This window comes from Conger conger, chromosome 1 (assembly GCF_963514075.1).
Source record: "Conger conger chromosome 1, fConCon1.1, whole genome shotgun sequence".
Lineage (NCBI taxonomy): Eukaryota > Metazoa > Chordata > Actinopteri > Anguilliformes > Congridae > Conger > Conger conger.
The window spans coordinates 69,224,784-69,247,610 of record NC_083760.1 but is presented as its reverse complement, the minus strand read 5'-3'; the positions used below and the strand labels follow the sequence as shown (position 1 = coordinate 69,247,610).

The following is a 22,827-nucleotide window of genomic DNA, read 5'->3' as shown; positions in this document are numbered from 1 at the left end:
ATAATAATAATGGCGGCTTTAATCTTAACACAAGCTCACAGGGCTGGCCTTTTAATTATTATTATTATTATTATTATTATTATTATTATTTAAAGTAGGAGTATAACAACTTGTGACGTTATTTCAATTTGTACTATATACTGTACAGGAAATACTGCAACGTGTGATGTAAATTGAGATGTATTCATAGTTGTTTATTTATCTTTTTTTAAACGGAGCAACACGGAGTGTGTGACAGACATAATACATTGTGATGATTTCACTTGGGGTTATAAAGAAAAACATGAATTAAATGAAAATGTTTGTATTGTTCATGTTCATGGTTGCATCATTAAATTACATAAACCATCCTTTGAGTAACTGTCTTTTGTGTTCCGTATGTGTCTTGTGTTTAGGGGCATCGACAACAAAGACCCACGTGTAGTATGCCTTCTTACCAGAAATTGTACATATGGCACTTTGCGCACTAACAATATCATTTTCTTCGGAATAAAATAAATACTTTTGAATGCATGACAAATGCAAGCAATTGAAGGAATGAGGTAGACCTCAATCAGCCTTCGATAAGTTCCTCCAAAAGTGCAAAAAAGCTAGTTATTAAGCTAGTATAAATAACAATGAAAAAAAAGATATCATAGATCATGATTCGTATACCCTGATTGGCCTTTGTAAAAAGTGTTTACGGAACAAACAGACTTATCTGCTGCCCGTTGTAAGATGTGCATTACTAGTACATAACAATGTCTCCTATGGAATCAAGTGAGGACATTGAAGAGGTAAGATAATAGACAAAGTGAGAACACTTCATCAGAGCTACAACATGTTCATTACAGATGTGTCAGTCTGGGCGCTTCCTGCATCATTTCCTGAGAATATTGCGAAGTAAGTTCTGAATACGTGGATTGTGGGTCGCATGGTCCATGGTGGTGGAAGCTGCCCATCGCGCTCCCGCTATTGTAGTCCATGTTAGATGATGCATGATGAGTAATGTGAGCCAGATCAAAACCTGAAGACCGTGAGTTAGCTATAGAATCTGCATAGCCTCCACTGGCACAAAACTGGCTACTCTGTAAGTGACTCCCATATTCCCCACTGCCTTGATGGGGATGTTCTGGAGTGACCACGCCTGCCACCGCACATCCCTTCTGTGGAGGCGGGCAGTTATGTGGAGAGTGGCTCACATGCACCGGATATGACGTGGCCAAACTATATGCATTTTGTTGAAGTCCATTTGAAGACCGAGATCGGGGTGAATGTGGCTCATATTGTAAACGATTTACGAGACAATGCATAGAATCGAGGTATCCTCCTGCCGAACACTGGGCAACTGGACTTCGAGGGGACTGGCATCCGGGGGATGACGCTGTTCCATTTACATTTTTATCCTTCTTGTACTTCATCCTGCGGTTCTGAAACCAGATTTTTATTTGTCTTTCGGTGAGGTTAAGCAAGTTAGCCATTTCAACCCTCCGAGGCCGGCAAAGGTAACGGTTGAAATGAAATTCCTTTTCCAGCTCCACAAGCTGCGCACTTGTATAAGCCGTTCGGGCTCTCTTCGATGCAGCGGATCCTGGCGGACTCCCGTCTCCTACACCACTTTCAGCTGAATGGAAGAAGATACCCGACATCAATAACCACGGCATGAAATAGAACTCGTGCTTCCGAAAAAAATATCAATTAATAATGAAGCACAATTGTAAAAATGCCAAGCGAAGCCTGTTATAGCGCTGATGTTTACAAATAAAAACAATCTGTTTCCACAACACTAAGCTATTTGGTGCAAGGTCAGGATAGACTTAAGCAAATCTCTTAAAAGTTTGCAAATTGTAAATCAACATATCGTTTATCTGTGGTACATGAATGCTGACAGTGGTTGGTCCCATTTGTTGGTGGAAGTGGTTTGGTCATTGGGGGGAGGGGGTTGCAGAAAATGTTGTTATAAATAATTCACTGTTCGTATTGTGGCCAAAACGCCTTTTCTTGCTTTCTCAATACCAAGATGAGTTTCTATAATCACATTTGAATAAACAAATGCAAACACCCAATACACATAACCACAGGAAGAGCCTATACACAGAGTATGGCATCAACATTACCTAGATCACAGGGATAGTCCTCTGTTTGCCATGGGTTTAAATCCTAGATTTGTATGTACAATACCACGGGCATGTTTCTATGTTACTTTGTGTACTGACATTGAGTTAATCAGTGACATAGACAACAAAAATATCAGAAGACGATTTGCATCTGGTTTGGACATATTAAAGCAGCACAATATGCTACTTAGTGAGCTAAAAGTATCAACTGCTGTTGGTGGTTCTATGCTCACAGTAAACATGTTACAATATGCATGAAGCATAGCTCACTACAGTTTGTTTTACACAATGCCATAGCTGTTTAACATGCTCTATCTGTAAATACTTTTGGATGAGACTATTTGCGAAATACATACACATGTACATGTAAGGCTGCCCCCCATTGGTGTGCCACTTTGCCTTTTGTTTACAGCATGGGAGAATATGTTTTAATTAAAAACAAGTTTAAGGCAGATATCTAGCCAGAACAATTCCATGGGTAACACTGGATGGAGACTGTGAGTATAGTATAGGCCAATGCTGACCTTTCAAACTGGCTGGGACATGATCATACAATGATCATTACATTATTCATTAGTACAGAGAACAAATTTACAAAACATGTGTATATATCATAATTCCACATGTTTAACACAGTTTGATCCAATGTAAATTCCAACTAATCACAAAATGTGAAAATCAAAAAAAAATTCAAACCTTATCGTATTTTATAGTTATCAATGCTATTAATATATTATTCCAGCTGCCAGTTTTATAGATTATTATGGTCCTCAGTTTAAAAATATTAGCGATACATTTGGTCTATGGGGCCGCTGATGAATGAATACTAATGCTCTGAAACACATAATTAACACAATTAGATGAACTACATGTAATATACATTCTGACTTGAGTGTATATAGAACTGCATACTGTGCAGATGAGTAATAAAGTGGAAACAAGACAAGGTGTTGTAGCGTGACAGTACCTGAACTGGAGCTGTCAGTTTTTTGCCTGGAGTTCTGACGCGTTTCCTTCATCCATGGGAAGATGTGTTTTCTGGAGGCATCAGTAGGAAAGCTGTGCATTGGGTTTTTGCCGTTAGACTGAAAGGAATTTCTTGTTGGGGTTTGGATGGGTGAAATGGGAGCACCAGACGGAGGAGGTGGTACAGTGTCCAGGGTCAGGGGTTGGAGGCAGCTGGGGATGTCCGGAGTGAGGCCGGCCTGTGAGGCACTGCTCTGCATGCAGCTCTCGGTCATTTCCCCAGTCTCCGCAAGTGGAGCTGAGCTGCCAGGGGACTGCAGGGAGCAGGCAGGTGGGTGCTGGTCATTTTCCACTTGAGAGGGGGTGTAAGCCGGCTGATTGGCACGATCACTGAAACCATTTGCTCCTTGATACGGATAGCTGCTGTATATTGCTGAGCTGTCAAAAAAGGCCGCCTTTTGCATCTCGTTGCTTCCCAGTATTTAGTTTGGAAACTGACAGGGTGCTGACACCCTTGTAGTGTAACATTGGCGCCCGCGGTCACGTGACACCTCTCCGCCAATGTCCTCCTTGGACAGACCTAGGGTAAGAAGAGGCATGGTGCAATGAGGGAAAGATATCCATCCATCTTACTTTTCAATAGCTACCTGACATGTAAAGCCATAAAGAGAAATACAAACAGCACTTTTCTGATGTTGAAGATTTACCTTAAGGCTGATTTGTAACTCAGAAATAAAACAGCATGATAGTGGAACACCAAACAATAAATATTACAAAGAACTGCTCTAACAACGCTGAAAATACAAAGATAAGCAACTAATGTTCTAATTAGAAGTTATGGCATAATATAACCTCCTGCACACATTAAATAGACTAATTAATACTGACTATATTGACTATATTAAATGTTTACCTTGCATATTAGCTCAAGAAAATTGAATTTGCAGTAATATTTCTGAAATAGCAGCAGTATCGATAACAGCGGCAGGACTCCTACTTTCATGAGATCATTTTTTGATACTATTGTATTGTAATATGCACATGTGATAAGTATAGTGATTTTAATGATGATGAACCGGAATACATTTAGCTATTGTGCTGAATTATGTGTTTTACACCCAGACCACTTTGTCCAGAGTAATGAGATGCTCAATAGAGCTAGGTAATTTTTGCTCTATTAAAAAGCCACAGCTTCTTCTAAATACTTAGCACATCTAAAGTAAGCGATTGCGGACATGACAGAGTGAACCTACACTGTTACTATAGCCCTCCTGAGAATGAGCAACAACTAAACTCCCCACCTTCAATTGTGCAAAACTAAGATGGATTGAACACTCAAAGAACCAGAAAAACTAGGCACCCAGCTCCATGACCACATCTTGAACTTTTCTACTGGCCCCACTATAAAGGCTCCTGTCTGATGCCACTGTGAGGGTTGATGTATTAGGGTCAAAAGGCTGGAATGGTTGCAAGAGTCAATGGACCTAGAAACCTGCTGTAGTCTTGGAGAGCATGGCTTGTGAATCTTAATTGTTTACTCGGCAAATAATACTGAGTTTGGTTTAATAACCTTGTATTTACTGGAATTCAGTGCATTCCCCAACTTCAGTTGAGGCATTTTCATGTCCCTAAATCTTTCTTCTCAAAAGAAAAAAAAAGAAAAAGTAATGACCACTTACAAACCTACAAAATTAAAAATTGAATATGTGAGTTATAAATGTTCACATATCACTATATATATATAAATATATATATGTGTGTATATATACACATATATATTTATATATATATATATATATATAACTACAAGTGTCTTATTATTCTTACTTAGTGTCTTACTTATTTATTTTACTTCACTATATTTACTTCACTATATTTCACTACATTTATGTCTATACTCCTACAGACATTTGACTCAACAAAGACAAAAACAATTTAATATTAAATTGACTGACATTACTGCTCAACTTTTATAGTTATACTATTATATATTACTAATGCTACTACTACTACTAATAATAATAATAATAATAATAATAATAATAATAATAATAATAATAATTATTATTATTATTATTATTATTATTATTATTATTATTTAATAAGTATTACAAAGCCACTCATACTATACTTTTTTTTTAAAATAAGCATTTTCTTATTATTAATACAAAATATTTGAAAAAACACACACGCTCGCACACGCACACACACAAAACCGTAAAACTGCTAAAGAACTACAATAAAATGTCCCTGAGCTGTACTGGGAGATAGAACTACCACACATTGAGGGTTGGTTCACAGCCATATAACATGCTTACAGTTTTCACCATACAATACCGATGAATGCTAAATTACATCGTATCCAAATCTTTGAACACGTTACATTTCAAAAAAAAAGTTTGGAATTATGCAGACAATGACATCGATATTTGTTAACAAATACTATCCCTTCAGCATTCTGAATATTATGAACAAAAAAAGTGGGCTTGTAGTAAGCAAAATCTGCTTCGATGAGTCCAAGAGAGTGAGAAAAGTTATTCGTATAGCTGTCCTGCACAACGGGAAACTAGAGCATGTGAACTCTTCTTGAACCGAGATTTTAGCCATATGGTCATAAATCATGGGGACATAGCTTTGGAGTTTACAACCGAAGGTCTATTTCTGGCCTGCTTACCTTAGCCTGTGAACAAAAATAAAGGACAACAAAATGTACTCGTTCAGTGCCGAAATCGATGAAAAGAATCCAGTTCCATACAGCGGAAACTTTCGCAAATCGTAATAGGCAGACTGTGGGCTAATCGGAGCAACAAAGGAGTAGGTGAAACGTTGAAAAAAATCCTTGGATGCTCACCTAAAAGCCAAAAATCCGTTGTCAGGAGTCCAGCAGTATTAACTCCAAAGGCCAGTATTACTAAAAAAAAAAAAAAATTACGTTGTGAAATAATGGTTCACAGCAACTGACCAATTATGAACTGGGTCTGTTTTAAAAATGTTGCTCGCTGCAGAAGTACCCTGCAAGCGACAGTGAACTCCCCCTAAACACGGCGTCACCAGAGACAAGGAAAATTATGCAAATTAAGTCGTATTTTAGCCCCGAGGACTGGCGCAGTGGGTTCTTCCAATAAAGTCTGCAAAGCTATCATCATACAACCAAAACACCCATTCAAAATTTGTTATTGCCTCATAATAAATTGCTCAGATTTAATATATCTTCCGATTCCATGCGGCCAGAGGAGAAGAAGAAACCGAAGACCGATAGGCTACCTTTAAGTAGATTACAAAAGCTCAAAAAGGTAATAGCCTATCCATGCATGTGCTGAACGTTTTCACGATGCATCCTGGTGTTAATCAATGGGCTAAATCAATCAATGAACCAAATCATTACTAAAGCGGCTTCAATGTGAAATCACATATAGGAGTAAAATTATTATGAGAAGCATTAAACTAATCACTTAAAAGATTCAAAACATTTTATACACCTGGTACAGAATGTATGCTTCAGTGGGTGAAGCAAATAACTGTAGATTAAGTGAGGAAACAATAGAATTAAATAAAAACAGAAATAAGAAATATAACGGATATGAGTGAGGTACCTCTCTGCATACAAATGCCTTTTTGTCATTTGTTGCCACGCAAGATTTATAGCTTCGAGCACCAAGGTAATAAAAACGTCTGAAAAAGAGCCCTTCAGAAGGCACAGTTTTTACACAGATATCAGCAAAAACAGCAAGACTGCAACGTGGGAGGGAAGAAAAGAAGAAAAATACACCCGAAGCATTTTTATCAAAGCTTTCTGTAGGCTAGGATGTTCACTGAAGATCCTTTGAAAAATCAAGTACTGCTTTGTTTTATAATGTGCTGATTTGGGTTTCCTTTAACACCGTGGTTGAATGTCTCAAGAACAAAGGCGCTAAAGGGAATCCACATTTTGTTGCATTCGCTATTCACTAAAATAAACCCAAGAATGGAGAAGAATCATATCTTTCTGCTTCTTCCACAAAAATAGTCATTTCGGTAAATCAGGAAGAATCCATAAGATGCCCGCAGATCATAATGTCCGGGGATGATAATTTAATTTCAAAAGGGACAGCATCCTTTCAAGTGCATATTACCAACGTGAGTTTTATCTCCTTTTTAGAACCAAATTCCACTGGACTACAACAACAGCAAGTGCAGAGCACCAAGTTGCTTGTTTTGTTTATAGTTTAGCGTAAGCGAGGTTTTAATTCTAAACTACCTCTAAAATTTGACAAATAGAAATGAAATTTAACTTACAAAATTGTAGTCCGTCTTTCTCCAAGGCCGCCGATCGAATGACGGATGAAATCTGTGGAAAATCAGGATACGAATAAAAATAAAAATATAAGTGTATGGAACCAGGCTATTTGTCTTTTAAATCCAACTTATTTACAGATATTTTGCCACAAAGAATCTGATGTTTGTCGGTGTTTTATATTTTTCTGGTACTTTGCAGATTACCAATTTTGTATTCTCTATCATAACGTACGCAATTGTGAAAGTAGGCGAATAATAGGCCTAAAATATAGCCAATACATGTTTTTAAAATGTAGCTATAATAATAATAATAATAATAATAATAATAATAATAATAATAATCCTTATTATTATCATTATTATTATTTTAATTATTTTTAAAAATGTATTTAGCCTAAGTAAACTATACCATTGCATCGCTTTTCGTTCTATAAAATAGGTTAAACGCCTTATTTAGGCTACATAAAAGTGCTAAATGAAAAAAAAGTTCTAGAGTTCTAGAATTAAATCGGGAGGCATGTAATCATTCCTGTTTTTCATTATCTGCCATTCTTCGTCTTCTTTTTCCTATTATTATTATTATTATTATTATTATTATTATTATTATCATTAGCCTATTGCCACTACTTCATATTCTTATACGTATAACTTCATACTTATTATTATTATTATTATTGTTATTCGTATTATTCGTGCTAATGTGATTATCCTTATAAGTTAGCCCACTAGTCATCGAATCTGGATCGAAAAGCCATTAGCCGAATCTATGAAGCGACTAGCGCGGCAGCCGCCGTCCAAAATCCCAGACACATAAATCACCGAATCGCGCAGTGTCCTGTGTGTGATCGTGTCGGTCCTGGATAGCACTCTGTATCATATTATATTCTCGTACTTTTGACGGCATCCAATGGACTACATGTACGTCCTTTCTATCACTTTCCGTTGCTTATACGTTGTCTTGAGAATATACACCTTTAGCTATAGTAATTTCCTTTAAAATGATGATTTACAAGAGAAAAAAAAACCTGCTCGTAAACTGCTACATAGTATTCAGATGAACCTTGTTAACTAATATTTTTAGCTTAAATGAAAATAAAGCTTCACAACTAAAATTAAAACTGAAAACATGACATCATTTCTGGAAGTAATTGTATGTGGATTACTTTTCAGTAAATCCGTGTTGAGATTATCTGAGATTACGGCCAGGTATAGAATACCACAACAACATAACACTAATACAAAAACCACTATCAGGTGTACGTGCTTGTCTTTGCATTAGGTTCAAACCGTATTTTGTTTGACCTTTTCCTCGGAAAATGTTACCCCAAAGACAATCAGCGGAAACACCTCAAATAAAATTAATCATACCACAGGAAGCGTTCTTTCTCTATCCTTTCGGAAAGTATATCCATCCGTGAGACACGCTCGCCTCAAGAAGCACACCCGAAGCCACAAAGAAGGCGTGGACAGTATAAGTACAGTAGGTTTGGGTCTTCGTTCTCAATTCCACAACAATGTAAATTATTGTACTCAATGCCAAATCATAGTTTACTTCAATGCGACTCATTAAAATACCAACAATATACTAACCCGAATGGTTTAAATTAATCTACAAACATGTGCCTTATTGTATCCGTTTGTAACCAACATAAAAATATACTTCAAAGGTACATAAAATGTCAGTCCGCCGGAATGTTCTATACAGTTATAGACCATTAAACATTGGTTTGGTTTAAGGCAGGGGCGGAAGCGAATGTTTAGCCCTCAGCAGTGTTGTAATGTGCACAATGTGAGGGCTTTTCAGCAAGGAAGCCCCTAATGGGTGGTGCGATGATCACTCAGCACTTGAGTCGCCTCTCGTGACTACCGCACTCTGTGCGCCCCGCTCCCACGCGCTACAGTCTGACAGTCAAATAAATCAAATGCCTTATAATTACCTGACAAAACGCAAAGTGGGCTCCTTGGTGGTATGTGGAACATGGTATGGGGAACAGCCTGAAATTAGTTCAAATTGAGGACTCTTTCCTCCTCTGTCCGCGGAGACCCGGAACTCAACCTGTGTTACACATTTATTTCCCACAACTACTTGAGTGATGCTGGAACTTATAGGTTTGTGTTGAAAGCTCAGCGTCGCTTAACACACCTAAAATATGAGTTAAATTGTTTTAAACATCACATAAAATTATTAAATTATGGGAATATTTTGATACAGTGCAGTCCGTAAGTATTTTGACAGTGACACATTTTTGGTTGTTTTCGCTCGGTACTCCAGGAAACAAACAGTTGAAATAAAACGTAAAACTTTCCGTTTATAATTTGAATGTTTTTACATCCATATTGGGTGAACGGTGTAAGAGTTACAGAATATTTTATACATAATCCCCCAATTTTAGGGGACCAAAGGTAATTGGCTTCTAAAATGTTTCTTGGACAGGTATGTTAAGTTTCATCATTAGTTCATACATAGAAGAGCTAGCAGAATGTCTAGAGTTGATACTAGGAGTTCCATCTGTCAAACAGTGTTATGTCTTGTACATATATGGCTGCCACTGGAACTGGATCACTTCTGTTCATTCATGATGTCACTGCTGACAGCAGCAGGATGAATGCTGAAGTATACAGAATCTTGTTTACTCAGATCCAAGCAAATGCATCAAAACTGATTGGTCGACACTTCATCAGCAGGACAATGATCCAAAACATACAGCCAAAGCATCCAATGAGAATTTCTGGGCCAAAAAATGGAATTGTCTTGACTGGCCCAGTCAATCACCTGACCTCAATCTAATTGAGAAAGCATTTCACTTGCTGAAGGCTAGACTGAAGGCAAAAGCAGCAAATACCCATTGAAGTGGGCTGCAGCACAGGCATGGCAGAGCATCACCAAGGGCGATGATTTCTATAGGTAGTAGATTGCAATGGATATAGGCAGTCACCGATTGCAATGGATTTGCAACAAAACATGGAATATCCATCCATCCATCCATTATCTTAACCCGCTTATCCTGAACAGGGTCGCAGGGGGGCTGGAGCCTATCCCAGCATACATTGGGTGAAAGGCAGGAATACACCCTAGACAGGTCTCCAGTCCATCGCAGGGCACACACACCATTCACTCACACACTCATACCTACGGGCAATTTAGACTCTCCAATCAGCCTAACCTGCATGTCTTTGGACTGTGGGAGGAAACCGGAGTACCCGGAGGAAACCCACGCAAACACGGGGAGAACATGCAAACTCCACACAGAGAGGCCCCAGCCGACGGGGATTCAAACCCAGGACCTCCTTGCTGTGAGGTGGCAGTGCTACTCACTGCACCATCCGTGCCACCAACATTGAATATGATGACTTTAAGTTAATTTTTCAAATTACTTTTGGTCCCCTAAAATTGGGGGGACTACACAGCCTATAAGCATTTGGATAGTGGCATATTTTCTGTTCTTTTCAGTCTGTACGCAGCAAACAAACAGTTGAAATAAAACAGTCACTATGTGGTTAAAGTGCAGATTTTTAGCTTTCATTTTAGGGTATTTACATCCATATTGGATGAACATTCATATTCATATTTCGAGATTTTGCTAAGTAAACCTCAAATTGTTTCAATTGACTTCAGTTATGATTGATTTGTCACTGTTGCGATCATGGCTAGTGTAAATGTAGTAAAAAATGTATTCAGCACAAGGAAAACATTTGTCCATTAATTTGCTCTTCACAAATAACTTTCCAAAGACTATATTTGATAATAGTTTATTTATTTTCAAATAAATTGCTAGATTTTGCAACCTTAGAATACTTTGTAAAGAAGTGAGTTCCTATCACCAGTGGTCCAAGGAGGGACAAACCATGAATGGTCAATAGTGTTGGGCGCCCAAGGCTCAGCGATGCATGAGGGCAACGAAGGCTACCCTGCCTGGTCCGAACCGACAGAAGGGTTACTGTGGTACAAGTTGCAGAAAGTTGTAATGATGGCTACGGGAGGAATTTTTCACAACACACAAGGCATCGCACCCTGCTGCGTATGGTGCTGCATAGCCCCAGAGTGCCTCAGAGTGCCCATGCTAACCCCTGTCCACCATATATCACAGGTAAAGACAGGGAGAGGTGCGTCTTCAGTCTGCACTTGAAGATGACAAGAGATTGTGCTGTTCTGACCTCCACGGGGAGTTTGTTCCACCACCGTGGAGCCAGAACAGACAGTAGTTGTGAGCGGGAGGTGGAAGTTTGGAGAGGGGGAGGAGCCACTCGGCCTGTGGTGGCTGAATGAAGAGGTCTGGCAGGGGTGTAGGGTCTGATGATGAATTTGATGCGAGCCATGACAGGCAGCCAGTGGAGGGAAGTAAGCAGGGTGGTGACATGCGAGTGTTTGGGAAGGTTGAAGACCAGACGAGCTGCTGCATTCTGGATAATAATGTGCCCTGCCACACTGCACAAATTGCTCAGGAATGGTTTGAGGGACATGACAAATAGTTAACGGTGTTGCCCTAGCCTCCAAATTCCCCAGATCTCAATCCAATCGAGCATCTGTGGGATGTGCTGGGCCAACAAGTCAAGATCCACTGCGGCTCCACCTCGCAACTCACAGGAATTAAAGTATCTGCTGCCAACGTGGTGCCAGATACCACAGGGCACCTTCAGAGTCCATGCCTCGGTGGGTCAGAGCTGTTTTGGCTGCATGCAGAGGACCAACAGCATATTAGGCATAATCATAATGTTTTGGCTCATCGGTGTATAGTGTTATGAAAAAGTATTTCCCCCATTCCTGACTTCCTCTTTTTGTCACACTGAATGGGTTCAGAGTTTCTCACAAAATTTTATATTTGACAATGGGAACACAAAGCACTTTTTAAAATGTAATTATTATTTAATTTATTGAATGAAATAATGATGTAATTAAACACCCATATCACTTATGTGAAGAGGTAATTTCACCCTTAAAATTAATACCTAGTTACACCACCTTTTGCAGCAATTCAACTGTATCCAACACCTCCTATAACTTGATATCAGCTGTTTAGGAATTTTTGCTCACTCTTCTTTGCATAACTGCTCATTCAGACAAATTGGTTAGTTTGTTTTTGAGCATGGACTGCTCATTTTTAGGTCCTGCCAAAGCAATCTATTGGGTTCCAGTCAAGACTTTGACTAGGCCACTTCAAAACTTTAATTTTGTTTCTTTTCAGCCATTCAGTGTGGACTTGCTTTTGTGTTTTGGATCATTGTCTTGCTGCATAACCCAAATCGCCAGACATTCTCCGGAAGAATAGTTCCTTCTAGAATGGCAAGTTGTCCAGGTCCTGAAGAAACAAAGCATCCCAACACCATCGCACTACCACCACAAAGTGGGATTGTTGGTATGATGATCTTAATGTGAAATTCTGTATTACATCATAAGTAATGGGACCGTTTCATCCCAAACATTTTGACTCAGCTGTCCATAGAACATTACTCCAAAAGGCTTGGGGTTATCCAGCTGTTTTTTAAATATATTTTTTAAAAATGTGGGACGAGCATTGACGTTTCTCTTGGTTAGCAGTGGTTTCCACCTTGCTACTCTCTCATGCATCCCATTTTTGTCCAGTCTTTCTTATTGTCATGAATACTGCCCTTAGCTAAGGTAGAGATGCCTGCAATTATTTAGATGTGCTTATGGGATCTTTGGTAACTTGTTGGATGAGTTGTTGCTGTGCCCAAGAAAACATTTTTCATTAAATACTGTACATGAAATATTCAGGTTCACTTTGTCTGAAGTTAAATTTTGTCCAGATCCGAAACCATTCAGTGAGACAAATTCAGAAATAAGAGAGGAAAAAAGGAAGGAGGCAGAGACAGCACTGTACTCTGTTTGAGTTTAATTCACACTGGACTCTGTACAGTGTATTTGTGCCCAAGCATGGAGTAGTAAACAAGATTGCAATATATAGTCTCCCCACACTGTTATTTAGAAGTGTTTAAAAGTCTGCTATGCTTGTTGTTATTCCTCCAACTTCACCCCAAAGTGGACTTTATCATGTTATTTTAAGGGCATCAATGTATTGGTACTGTCAACTATACTCCTAAAGAATCCTTACAGGACAGGTAAACATTTACAAGTGAAATTTCACATAACCCATCGCAGTGTCCCACTCAGAATTCAATCCAAGAACCAAAAGTTCCTATCTACTTATACTACTTATAATTGCAAAATTGCCTGTTGCTTTAGTTCTTCACAGTTCCGGGACAATGAGGCAAGTTGTTCTTACTTGTACATGAGAGTGTTTTCATTTGTCTTTTTCAGAAGGAGATCTGGCTGTTTCAGAGTTCTTTCTTACAAGCACCATTCCCGTGCTAAATTCACATGTCTGGTTAAGTAATGGTGATGTAACAATGAGTGCTAATGTCATACATTGCATTTAAAATGTAGGCTCCATAAAGTTGAACCAAAATGCATTATCCTTAATTTTGAGCAAGGGTTTTAAGCATGCATTGGCCCACATCCTTCGCAGTCATGATTCTGTCCATGTTCCTGTTCGAAATTAAAGAAAACTCAAAATTTGAAACATTCAATGTTCAATGTTATCTTGTTTAATCCAGGCCTGTACAATTTTTACTTCAATTCCTGTGCAAATATGCTATAAAAGGCACAACCTACGCAAAAATGTTTTCACCTCACAGGTAGGCCTACTTAAGATTGGTAGAACATTGGCTGCAGTCCAGCAAGGCATTTTTGGTTAAAATGTAACAAGACTTGTGACCCAGAAAGAGGTATGCAGCGATAAAATTTACGAGGTTCTTTAATTAGGCTACTGACCTAACAGTTTGGATCTAATTCATTGCCTAATTGGGGCTGCAGCTGTAAAGAGTGTTGTCACCTTCCAGCTTTGCTACTATGGATATGTGAACATTTTTGTTACTGTGGACATTTGAAGTTGGGATATGACTTACCAATGGTAGTCATGTAGTAACCAGTTTCTTTCATCAAATGTGATGCTTCAAATTCATGCTAGCTTCAAACCCACATACCAAAACAGATGTGGATGGCTACCCACATTGGGGATGGTTGTAACACAATTGCAGTATATTGGTATGGAAAAGGATTTTCTTTTCTTTTTTTATAAAGCTGTTTTATGTTTAAAGACTAAAATGTATAATTTATTTTATTTGAAATATATAATTGTATAAATATATAAAAATTGTTCATTTGTTTCACTGAAAAGAATGTACTTGAGGTATTCAGACATGTTTTGTTAAAGTTCATATATAGTTCAAATTTAATAATGTGGATCCGATTTAAGCAAATGTTTTGTTCCTGTTACATCCATTCCCAACTCACCCAAGTGGGGAAGGTTATAAAAAAGAGAGCTCTAGCATAAAGTCTCATTGAGTTATGCATGTTGAATCAAAAAGTGTTCAATAATCCCCGGTCTCCCATCGTACGTTTCTTCTTGTGTCAGTTGACTCAAACCGTGAAATAAGCCATCCTTAATGAATCAGAAAATGAAGCACAATTCAATGTTATTTGCGTTGACCACTTCTAATCATTAATTTTTCAAATTAATTTGTACTATTCTTCCTCGTGTTGTTGCTTGCATAATAAACATAACCCACACCAACATAACCCCCGCCACATCACGTAAAATTACACCATTTAAAACATTGCAAATTACCACACGTGTTTATAGCTGAGTTTGTAAAATAAACTATATGCCTTAGAATTGTTTTTGTTGCTATAATTACACTTGTCTACAGTTGTGCCGGTGCAGTCAAGATAGGCTAGAGTCATGGCAATTAGGAAATAGTGATCCCAGTTACTAGTGAACCTAGTAATCGTTGTGATACTCTATTGTTTTTAATCAATTCATTTATTGAGTTTTATGTTTCATTTTACATCACAAATGGAATTAATTGTACAAGTTTATATTTTAAAATAAACAAAGCCTAGTGTTGTAAGTGCTGTTGATGTTACCATTGTTTTTTAGAGGTTTTTTTACTATATTTAAATGACATCCATTCAAAAATAAACATTTTTGTCTTTTCAATATTTTTCTCCTAGACAGAGGAATTATTTTATTTTTTTACCCCACGCAGTGTGGGAATTCGATCATCACCTTTTAATAGTAGACTTATATACTGAAGTATGTATAAAAAGTAAGATTTTTAGTATGCACACAATATTAAAGGGGCACATATACTCGACTATTTTTCTCAAGGCAGTGTGGCTACCATCACCTACATTTCCACACATGATCCGAGTCCAACATTAAACTGACTGAAAAGTGACAGAATTAGCATTTTTGTCTTATTAATCTTCGACAAAGACATTCTTTGTTAAACAAGGCGTTTATAGTAAGACGTGTCGTTTGGGAGTTCACATTATATTCTAAACGCAGTGACCCAAAGTTCACCTCAGACTTTGCAGCACACAGGCTAAGCCATTATGAGATAAAGCAGAGCCAATGCGCCACCCACTAGCATAACACAAAACAGCTGATGAATAACGAGTGAGCTGAGCTCCAGTGAAACAAGTCAAATTGTCGAGTCGGGACAAACGATAACGTGGCTTCCGAAGTTCAATGCAGTTGGGCTTAACGGCGGTAGACCATATCCAATATTTCGTTAGGATTGAGCACCGCTGAAGGCATACAGTCGCCCTACTCCAAATATAGCCTAATAAGCTTTGACGGTTCGTTAGACAAAAGTATAAAAGATGTTCATAGAAATTTCAAACATGATTCCTTTAGCTCATTGAGTCTATGCCACTGAATGAATGCCATGAGTTGTTAATATTTTTCAAAATATTAAGTATTTAGTATTCTTTTATAAAATCAATTGCATCTATAGCTACTGCATTACTTTATAACAGCAATAGAACAGAAACATTTTAAAAAAAATACTAACTTGCTTATTCATTTAGTCACCGTATATAATTCCTCAGGCTCATAAACCTTCACAGTCACAGCTTTTTGATACCAAGACACATAAAACTGAAACCACAATCTCAACTGTGAGGTGGCTTTAAACCAGGCTCATATTTAAAAAGTTGATCACAAAAAAGAGGCTCATATTTAGCACTCAGCATCAACACGGAGTGGTGAGTTCTTGGGTGGATTAACAATTTTTTCCTCAATGTACACTAAATTTCACTACATTCAGCCATTTAGCAGATCCAGACCAACTTTGCACAACTTGCCTTTTAGTGTATAGTCCATTACAGTTGGATAGATTACTAAATAAATCAAGGTGCAATGACAGCACCTAGCTACCTGGGTTCCAAACCCAGTTCTTTAATTTCACATTTAGAATATAATAAAAATAGAACAAATCCACCTTTACAACAAGTAGGTCTGGAAGAAAGGGAGATAAAACCAACATGTGAATGTCTGGGGACTACTTCCAAACCTAAACTAGAACAAAAATGCATTCCAGCACCATCAGCAGCAAACAGATTTAAAACAAGCTCTGCAAATTGGCAAACAACACACATTCACAGTTACACCAAATGTGTTGAGAGCAATGATTACATTTTTTTACCACTGTGCCACCCCATTTGATGATACTCTAAAACAAAACAGAATATGGCAAGTAGGCTAAAGTTAAACTTTGGTACAATGTCAGAGAAGTACCCAACATCACGCATGTGTTTGTAGCCAGAGCTAGCTTCGAGTATGACCGGAGCACAGTCAAAGCAATCTCCATCAGCACTTATATATTAACAGGAGTTACAAATTTACCAGTTCAGAAGTAGTCTGTGTGACACAATGCATCCAGTTTATTCATGGATTTTCAGCCAACAGCTTTACAAATAAATAAAAGAAAGCAGGATAAAATAAAAATATGGGCTTGTGAAGAAACGACTGCATTCCACATTAACTGGAAGACATGGGTGGAAGGGCATGTATAGAATGCCTATAATCAAAATGATAAAATGATGATTCAATCATTTCTGCCAAGAATGATATTGTAACATTTTATAAAATATTAGTCTGATTATTTAAAAGGTTCCACCTTAACACTGCATGTACCCATGGCTACTTAGGAATAAACACTGAGAGGAGACGTACCTTGAGAAGATCGCCATATCTCCATGAGCCTTCCGTTACCATTCTCCATCATCCTTGATGAAAATCAGGTCTTAATGGTTAGGGAAATCTGGCTGCAAAAAAGTGAAATAATGCTCAGTGTGATTACTCGCGTACGTGGTAAAGGTTATTACTGGGCATCGACTCTCCAAAGCCATAAAACTTCATTTCCAGTGTGTGATTCTTTATGGACATCATACGAGAGCCTGCTTCACACTATTTAACTATCAAATTCAAAGCCAAATCCAAAAAAACAAGGCCTGCATGGAAACTCTGTCTGGTAAATCACCTGTCTGGTAAAGATTATTTAGAAATTACAATACCCATGGCTGCTCAGAAGGAATGTTTTCTGTATTTTACTTTCTGCTGTTATCATTATCATTGTATTTTTGTTTATTATTTGTTTATTGTTAATTATTTTATAATTCATGATATTTCAAGTTGAATTATGTTGACCCAGGAAAGTCGGATATGTTTAAATATTTGTGGATTATGAAGTGGTGGGCTTAATTAGTACTGCAATCTGCCCCAAATAAATTATTTTGAGAAAGCCGGTCAGTAAAAAATTCACATGTCTGTGTGAAATGTGTGATTCAACAGAAAGTTGAAAGTAACTGGAGCAAGTCAAATTGGGTTCTTGGCCTGCTCTTACAGTACATGGGACAAAATAACAAAAATATTGTTTGTTTGCTTGTTTGTTTTGCCCCCCTTAACTTTGACTGGCAAAGGTATGATCAAACAGAAAATATTGGAGGTGTCTTGAGTTATCATTGTGCGCCACCCCCTGGATACAATGTCAAATTGTCCTTTTAGAATGGTTAAGAACTAGGTCAAATGAAGGCGGAAGACATTGTAGTATATCATATATTTACTCACAATAAGCAAAATGAGGATGCAATTCATTTTTAGTAAACTAATAAATTAATACACTTAACACACAAAAGAATGCCTTAAAGGACACTATTCAAAAAATGAGAAAAAATACTGCTTCCCTCTCATTGCTGAGAGCCTCTGTGATGCGCACACATCTCAGAAAACAGCACTGATACTACATTGATATTGATATGCAGCTACAAAGCTTGATGGTTCAGATTGTAGTACAGTAGGCTAATTTGGAACTAAAAGGGTAATGATATGATAGCCAAGTCGACTGCATTGTTACACAAATAAGTCTTCAATACAGCGCATATAATATGACAATAAACATGGACAGTATTTAAATAGGTAAAGAATAGTCATTACATCAGGTATCTGATTGAGAATATCATTGACCTACATCCTTAAGAATGTGCGTATTTGTAAGCAGCAGGCCTTTTTTGTTATGCATAGTGCTTGCAACTGCTACTACGAACAATAATACTTAAGTAATAATAAGTATAATGGTAATAGAACAATAGAATTATATTATTCTACATGTATTACTAATATATTTGTAGTTGAAATATACAAATTAGTTAAAGTGTCCATCTGTAATTTTTTCATATAAAAAAATAACATATTTGATATCTCACATTTTCATAGCAATATCGATTCAATGTGTTTTCATTCTTATATTGCTCCTCTATAGGCTATGCTGGTTTCCACTGGTGTGTTGGGTGTGACCATTCAAATTTGATGATGATGCATGCAAAGGAACTTACATGTCAGATGCAACAGTGCAAGTGTCTAAAATCTAAAAAGCATCTTTAAAATTAGGTTTGATATGATGATATTGGTGGTTGTCTCTTAAGCAGGCGTTGTACAGTTTCAAATGGATGTGTATTTTGGTATTTGGAGCATGGCAATGGACTTTTGTGACCAACAGTGACCACAGATGTTGATTTGATTAAGTTTTCAGGTTTTCTTGCTAGCATGTGCAAATTGTTAAAGCAGCATTGTTGTGTAAGGCATTTGATTACCATAACCTATTCAGACCTTTTCAAGGTATACTGTAAATATGTATACATTGCCCGTTTTTCAGCAGTCGTTAGTGAGGCCTGTCCATGTGCAGGTCCGCTCTGTAGGGCTTTTTTCTGCCTTAAATATAATGGGTGTGCAAGTGAAAGTTCTGTGCATCATGCTTCAACTCAATTAAGGAGGATTTTCCCCCGACGAGCTGAAGTTCATTGGCAATGACAGAATTTGCCATACCACATACTGTATATGAATGTAAATATACAGTACTGTGCAGAAGTCTTAGGCACCCTAGACTTTATTATATATATGCAATTTTTTTATTTTTTTATAAAAGAACACATTTGAGATTTCCAAATATTAATTTTCCTAAAGATTTAATTTTACAGAGACATTGTTATATTTACATATTACTGTAAGAAATTGACTATTTTTTAAATAAAAAGTTGATCATGGCTGTCTGAGATCAAAAGCAAGGAGCCAACCAAAGTCTGCAAAGTGGCAAGTTCTCCAACCTGCTTGGACCTCCCTGCTGATAGGACAGCATTGGCTATCTCAGAGAAGTGATCCAGTTTTAACAAGGGTGGTCACAAAAAATATTGATTTGATTAAGTTTTTAACTATTCTGCCAAATTACTAAAATGTAATGTAAAATGTATAGTACGTTTGTTTAGGACCTTTCATTGAATTATTTTTGAAATAATCTTATCTGTACAGAATGTTATACAGGTGCATAAGACTTTTGCACAGTACTGTATATCCAATATTACAGAATGTTTTTGTATATAAGCTAATATGTGTGTCAATTTTCTCATTTAAAATTTTAGTAACAGCAGTCATAAAATACTACTACTACGACTACTACAACTACAACTAATAATAATGCATAGTATTATTATTATTATTATTATTATTATTATATGACAACCATGCTCATTGTAATGAAAGTCATAACATGTTTCTTCAGAATAACAACAAAAAAGCTCTTTCATATGCCGTTAATTTAGAAGGTCTTGACAAACTTCGGGTCGGGTCGGTCATGCCTTATCTACGTTTTCTCACCGCCAGGTGGCATAAATAGTAGACAAGCTTTACAAACGCCTAACAAGCTTTACAAACGCCTAACAATTTTTCTAAATTAAAACAGGGTCCATTCTAAAACAGTGATGTAAAGACAGACATTTCATGCGTTTGCATTAGTAGTGTATGCTAAGTCAACATGATCATGATGGATACATGTTCAACAACAGTAGGCCGGATAATGATTTTAAAATGGCAACCATTACAACAAAAACGACATCGGCAACGACAAGAAACATATATAAAACAACAATATATGTATCCTATCAGTCAAAGAAGTTAAATTAATGATAACTGTTCATTAGGTTCAAGACCCAGAAATTTTCAGTTTCAGATTTATATCCGTTTGGATTATGATGAATGACCAGAATGCGTGGGTCTCTTACCGTCACGTGGAGTCCGGATAGTTAGGAATTGCAGAATCTCTGAGCAGTAGCTTTAGCCTATGCCTTCGCAGGTGAAGCACACACGCTGAATATGCCTTTCCCGGATCGGGAACATTCCAAAAAAATCACACACTGCAATAAAAAAATCGTCTTTGGCACGAATATGGTTGTTAATTCTTTGGAAAGATTCTTGACGAAGATCAGCTCAGACAGGCTACGTTTAGATTGACTTGCATTGACTTTGTTCGTCTCAAAGCAAAATCCTGGATCCGAGGCTAAGGGGAGTAGCTTATATGAGGAAAAAAGTTCAGATTCACGATTACAATCCACATGACCAACAGTGGCCAATGGAGAGAAGGTTCCACTCGTCAAGTCGTATGGCAAAGTTGTAAATTTTCATAAACAACAACGGATTTATGGCTGTTCCACCACTGCGAGTGGGAGTAAATCTGCCAGCCGCCATTTTACCGGTCGAATGATCGCAGGATGAGCTTAGGTCTTTCATGTATCTGATATCAGCAGACAGATGGCACTAAAAAATACAAATGTTCTCTGCTGTTTAATATGATTCTTGTGCATCGCACTTTTGTGGTATAATGCCAAGACGTTTATAAACACATGGATGAACAGGCCTGTTTGAGTGGAATGTAGGCCTAAATTACAAAAGTGAGAATATAAATGAGAGTGAGGTGTAAAGTGCATATCTCTATCTATATCTACCTATCACATCGTATTCATATATAGCCAACTGTTGCACTTAAACGTTGCACAACGTACAACACATGCTTCTACGATTATTTAAGATATAGGTAGTAGGTACATAGGCCGGACGCAGCATTCAAACTGAAGCCTAGCCAAATGAAACCCTAGAAGAAACAAAACATCAGGACTTTATTTTAAGTCTACATCTTCTTTATTCCAAGTACAGTTTTTTTAAATTAGCACTTTTTAACTGCCATCCCATTTGCGCTTCAGTATGGGTATGAAACTTTGCGAAAATTGAGCTTACTAGGCCCAAATTTCATAAATTGTATCGTGACATGTATCGTGACCGGTGACATTAAACGCATTTTCCAATTCGATGTGGTAAGCTTCCGGACACAGATGTCGACTCCACATCTGCTGACACAGACGCAATTCAATCTTTCATTCTTCACAGTGAACACATTCCAGAATCAAACCGGGGAGCGATGCATCATATTTACCTTCATCAGCAGCAGCATGCACACGTAACAAATTTGGTTATCATGTTGTTTAAAAAACCATGCACGCTACCATGCAAGATACGTGTCAGATAGGTAGCAATGATTCGTCTTATGTAAAAATGATAGGATTGTTAACATTGCTAACATTTCTGGTATTATTCATATGAATGACTATCTCCAATTTAAATACGTTTTAAATTGCATTAGGCCTATAAAAATGAATAACGACCTAAAAGCGAAATGATGAAAATCCAAAATCGTGCTATAAAGACGATCACAAAACTTAACATATGTTAGGAACGTTTAGCCAACTTTTATAATTTCCCAGGAACCTACATTTCAACAGTGTGCTGATTTTGTTGGTGCACATCTTAAAACATTTAGATCGTTACTCGTGTTACATGTAAATCATACCGGAAGTTCGTTTACTATGACGTTGATATCATCTGTAAATTGCTATCCCCGACCGGTTGGGGGTTCCGCTCTGTTGCTTTTTGCAATCGTCTCTAGGTCAGAATATTGCTGATGCGTCCCTGATAAGAGGACTTGTGTTGGTAGGCCTCCTGATCCAGGTGTAACTGCAGCAGAGAGACTCAGGTGAATTCGATACTACAATACAGTAATAAGAGGCCACCGAACTTTTTGAGATTGTGATTTCAGTGCACTGGATTCCATAGAATAAGATGAGAAGTCACTGTTTTTTTAAACCGGCGGCCTATTCCCGACCACTATTCGAATAATGGGAGAAGAACTAGCCTACTGGCACTGGCCTGTGATTTGTTGCCCAACACTCTACCATGTCGTTTTTATGAAGTAACGTCATAAAAGACGGCATTACTGCCAAGATTTACTCTAAACCCAATTTTCC

The 22,827-nt window shown here is 37.5% G+C and overlaps 1 protein-coding gene across 2 annotated transcripts; it reads right to left on the bottom strand.

Moving 5' to 3' along the window:
* Positions 1 to 811: 811 nt before the first annotated feature.
* LOC133131236 (homeobox protein Hox-A3a-like) lies at positions 812 to 20,856 on the bottom strand. Of its 2 annotated transcripts, XM_061246496.1 has the most exons (5): positions 20,755 to 20,856; positions 17,378 to 17,469; positions 7,338 to 7,389; positions 3,064 to 3,642; positions 812 to 1,603 (listed from the first exon to the last, which is right to left on the bottom strand). In XM_061246496.1, exons 4-5 carry the CDS (start codon positions 3,524 to 3,526, stop codon positions 828 to 830), a joined length of 1,239 nt encoding a protein of 412 aa, XP_061102480.1. In that variant the 5' UTR covers positions 3,527 to 3,642; positions 7,338 to 7,389; positions 17,378 to 17,469; positions 20,755 to 20,856; the 3' UTR covers positions 812 to 827. The 2 variants fall into 2 exon arrangements, with proteins under 2 accessions (XP_061102480.1, XP_061102489.1); XM_061246505.1 differs by lacking the exons at positions 7,338 to 7,389; positions 17,378 to 17,469; positions 20,755 to 20,856 and adding an exon at positions 5,737 to 5,981.
* Between the last annotated feature and the right edge of the window lie 1,971 nt (positions 20,857 to 22,827).

Excerpts from the sequence above, each read along its gene's own strand:
- LOC133131236 (XM_061246496.1), bottom strand. The coding sequence starts at position 3,526 with ATGCAAAAGGCGGCCTTTTTTGACAGCTCAGCAATATACAGCAGCTAT. Across the intron at positions 1,604-3,063 it reads AACTGACAGCTCCAGTTCAG|CTGAAAGTGGTGTAGGAGAC; the intron begins GTACTGTCACGC and ends TCTTCCATTCAG.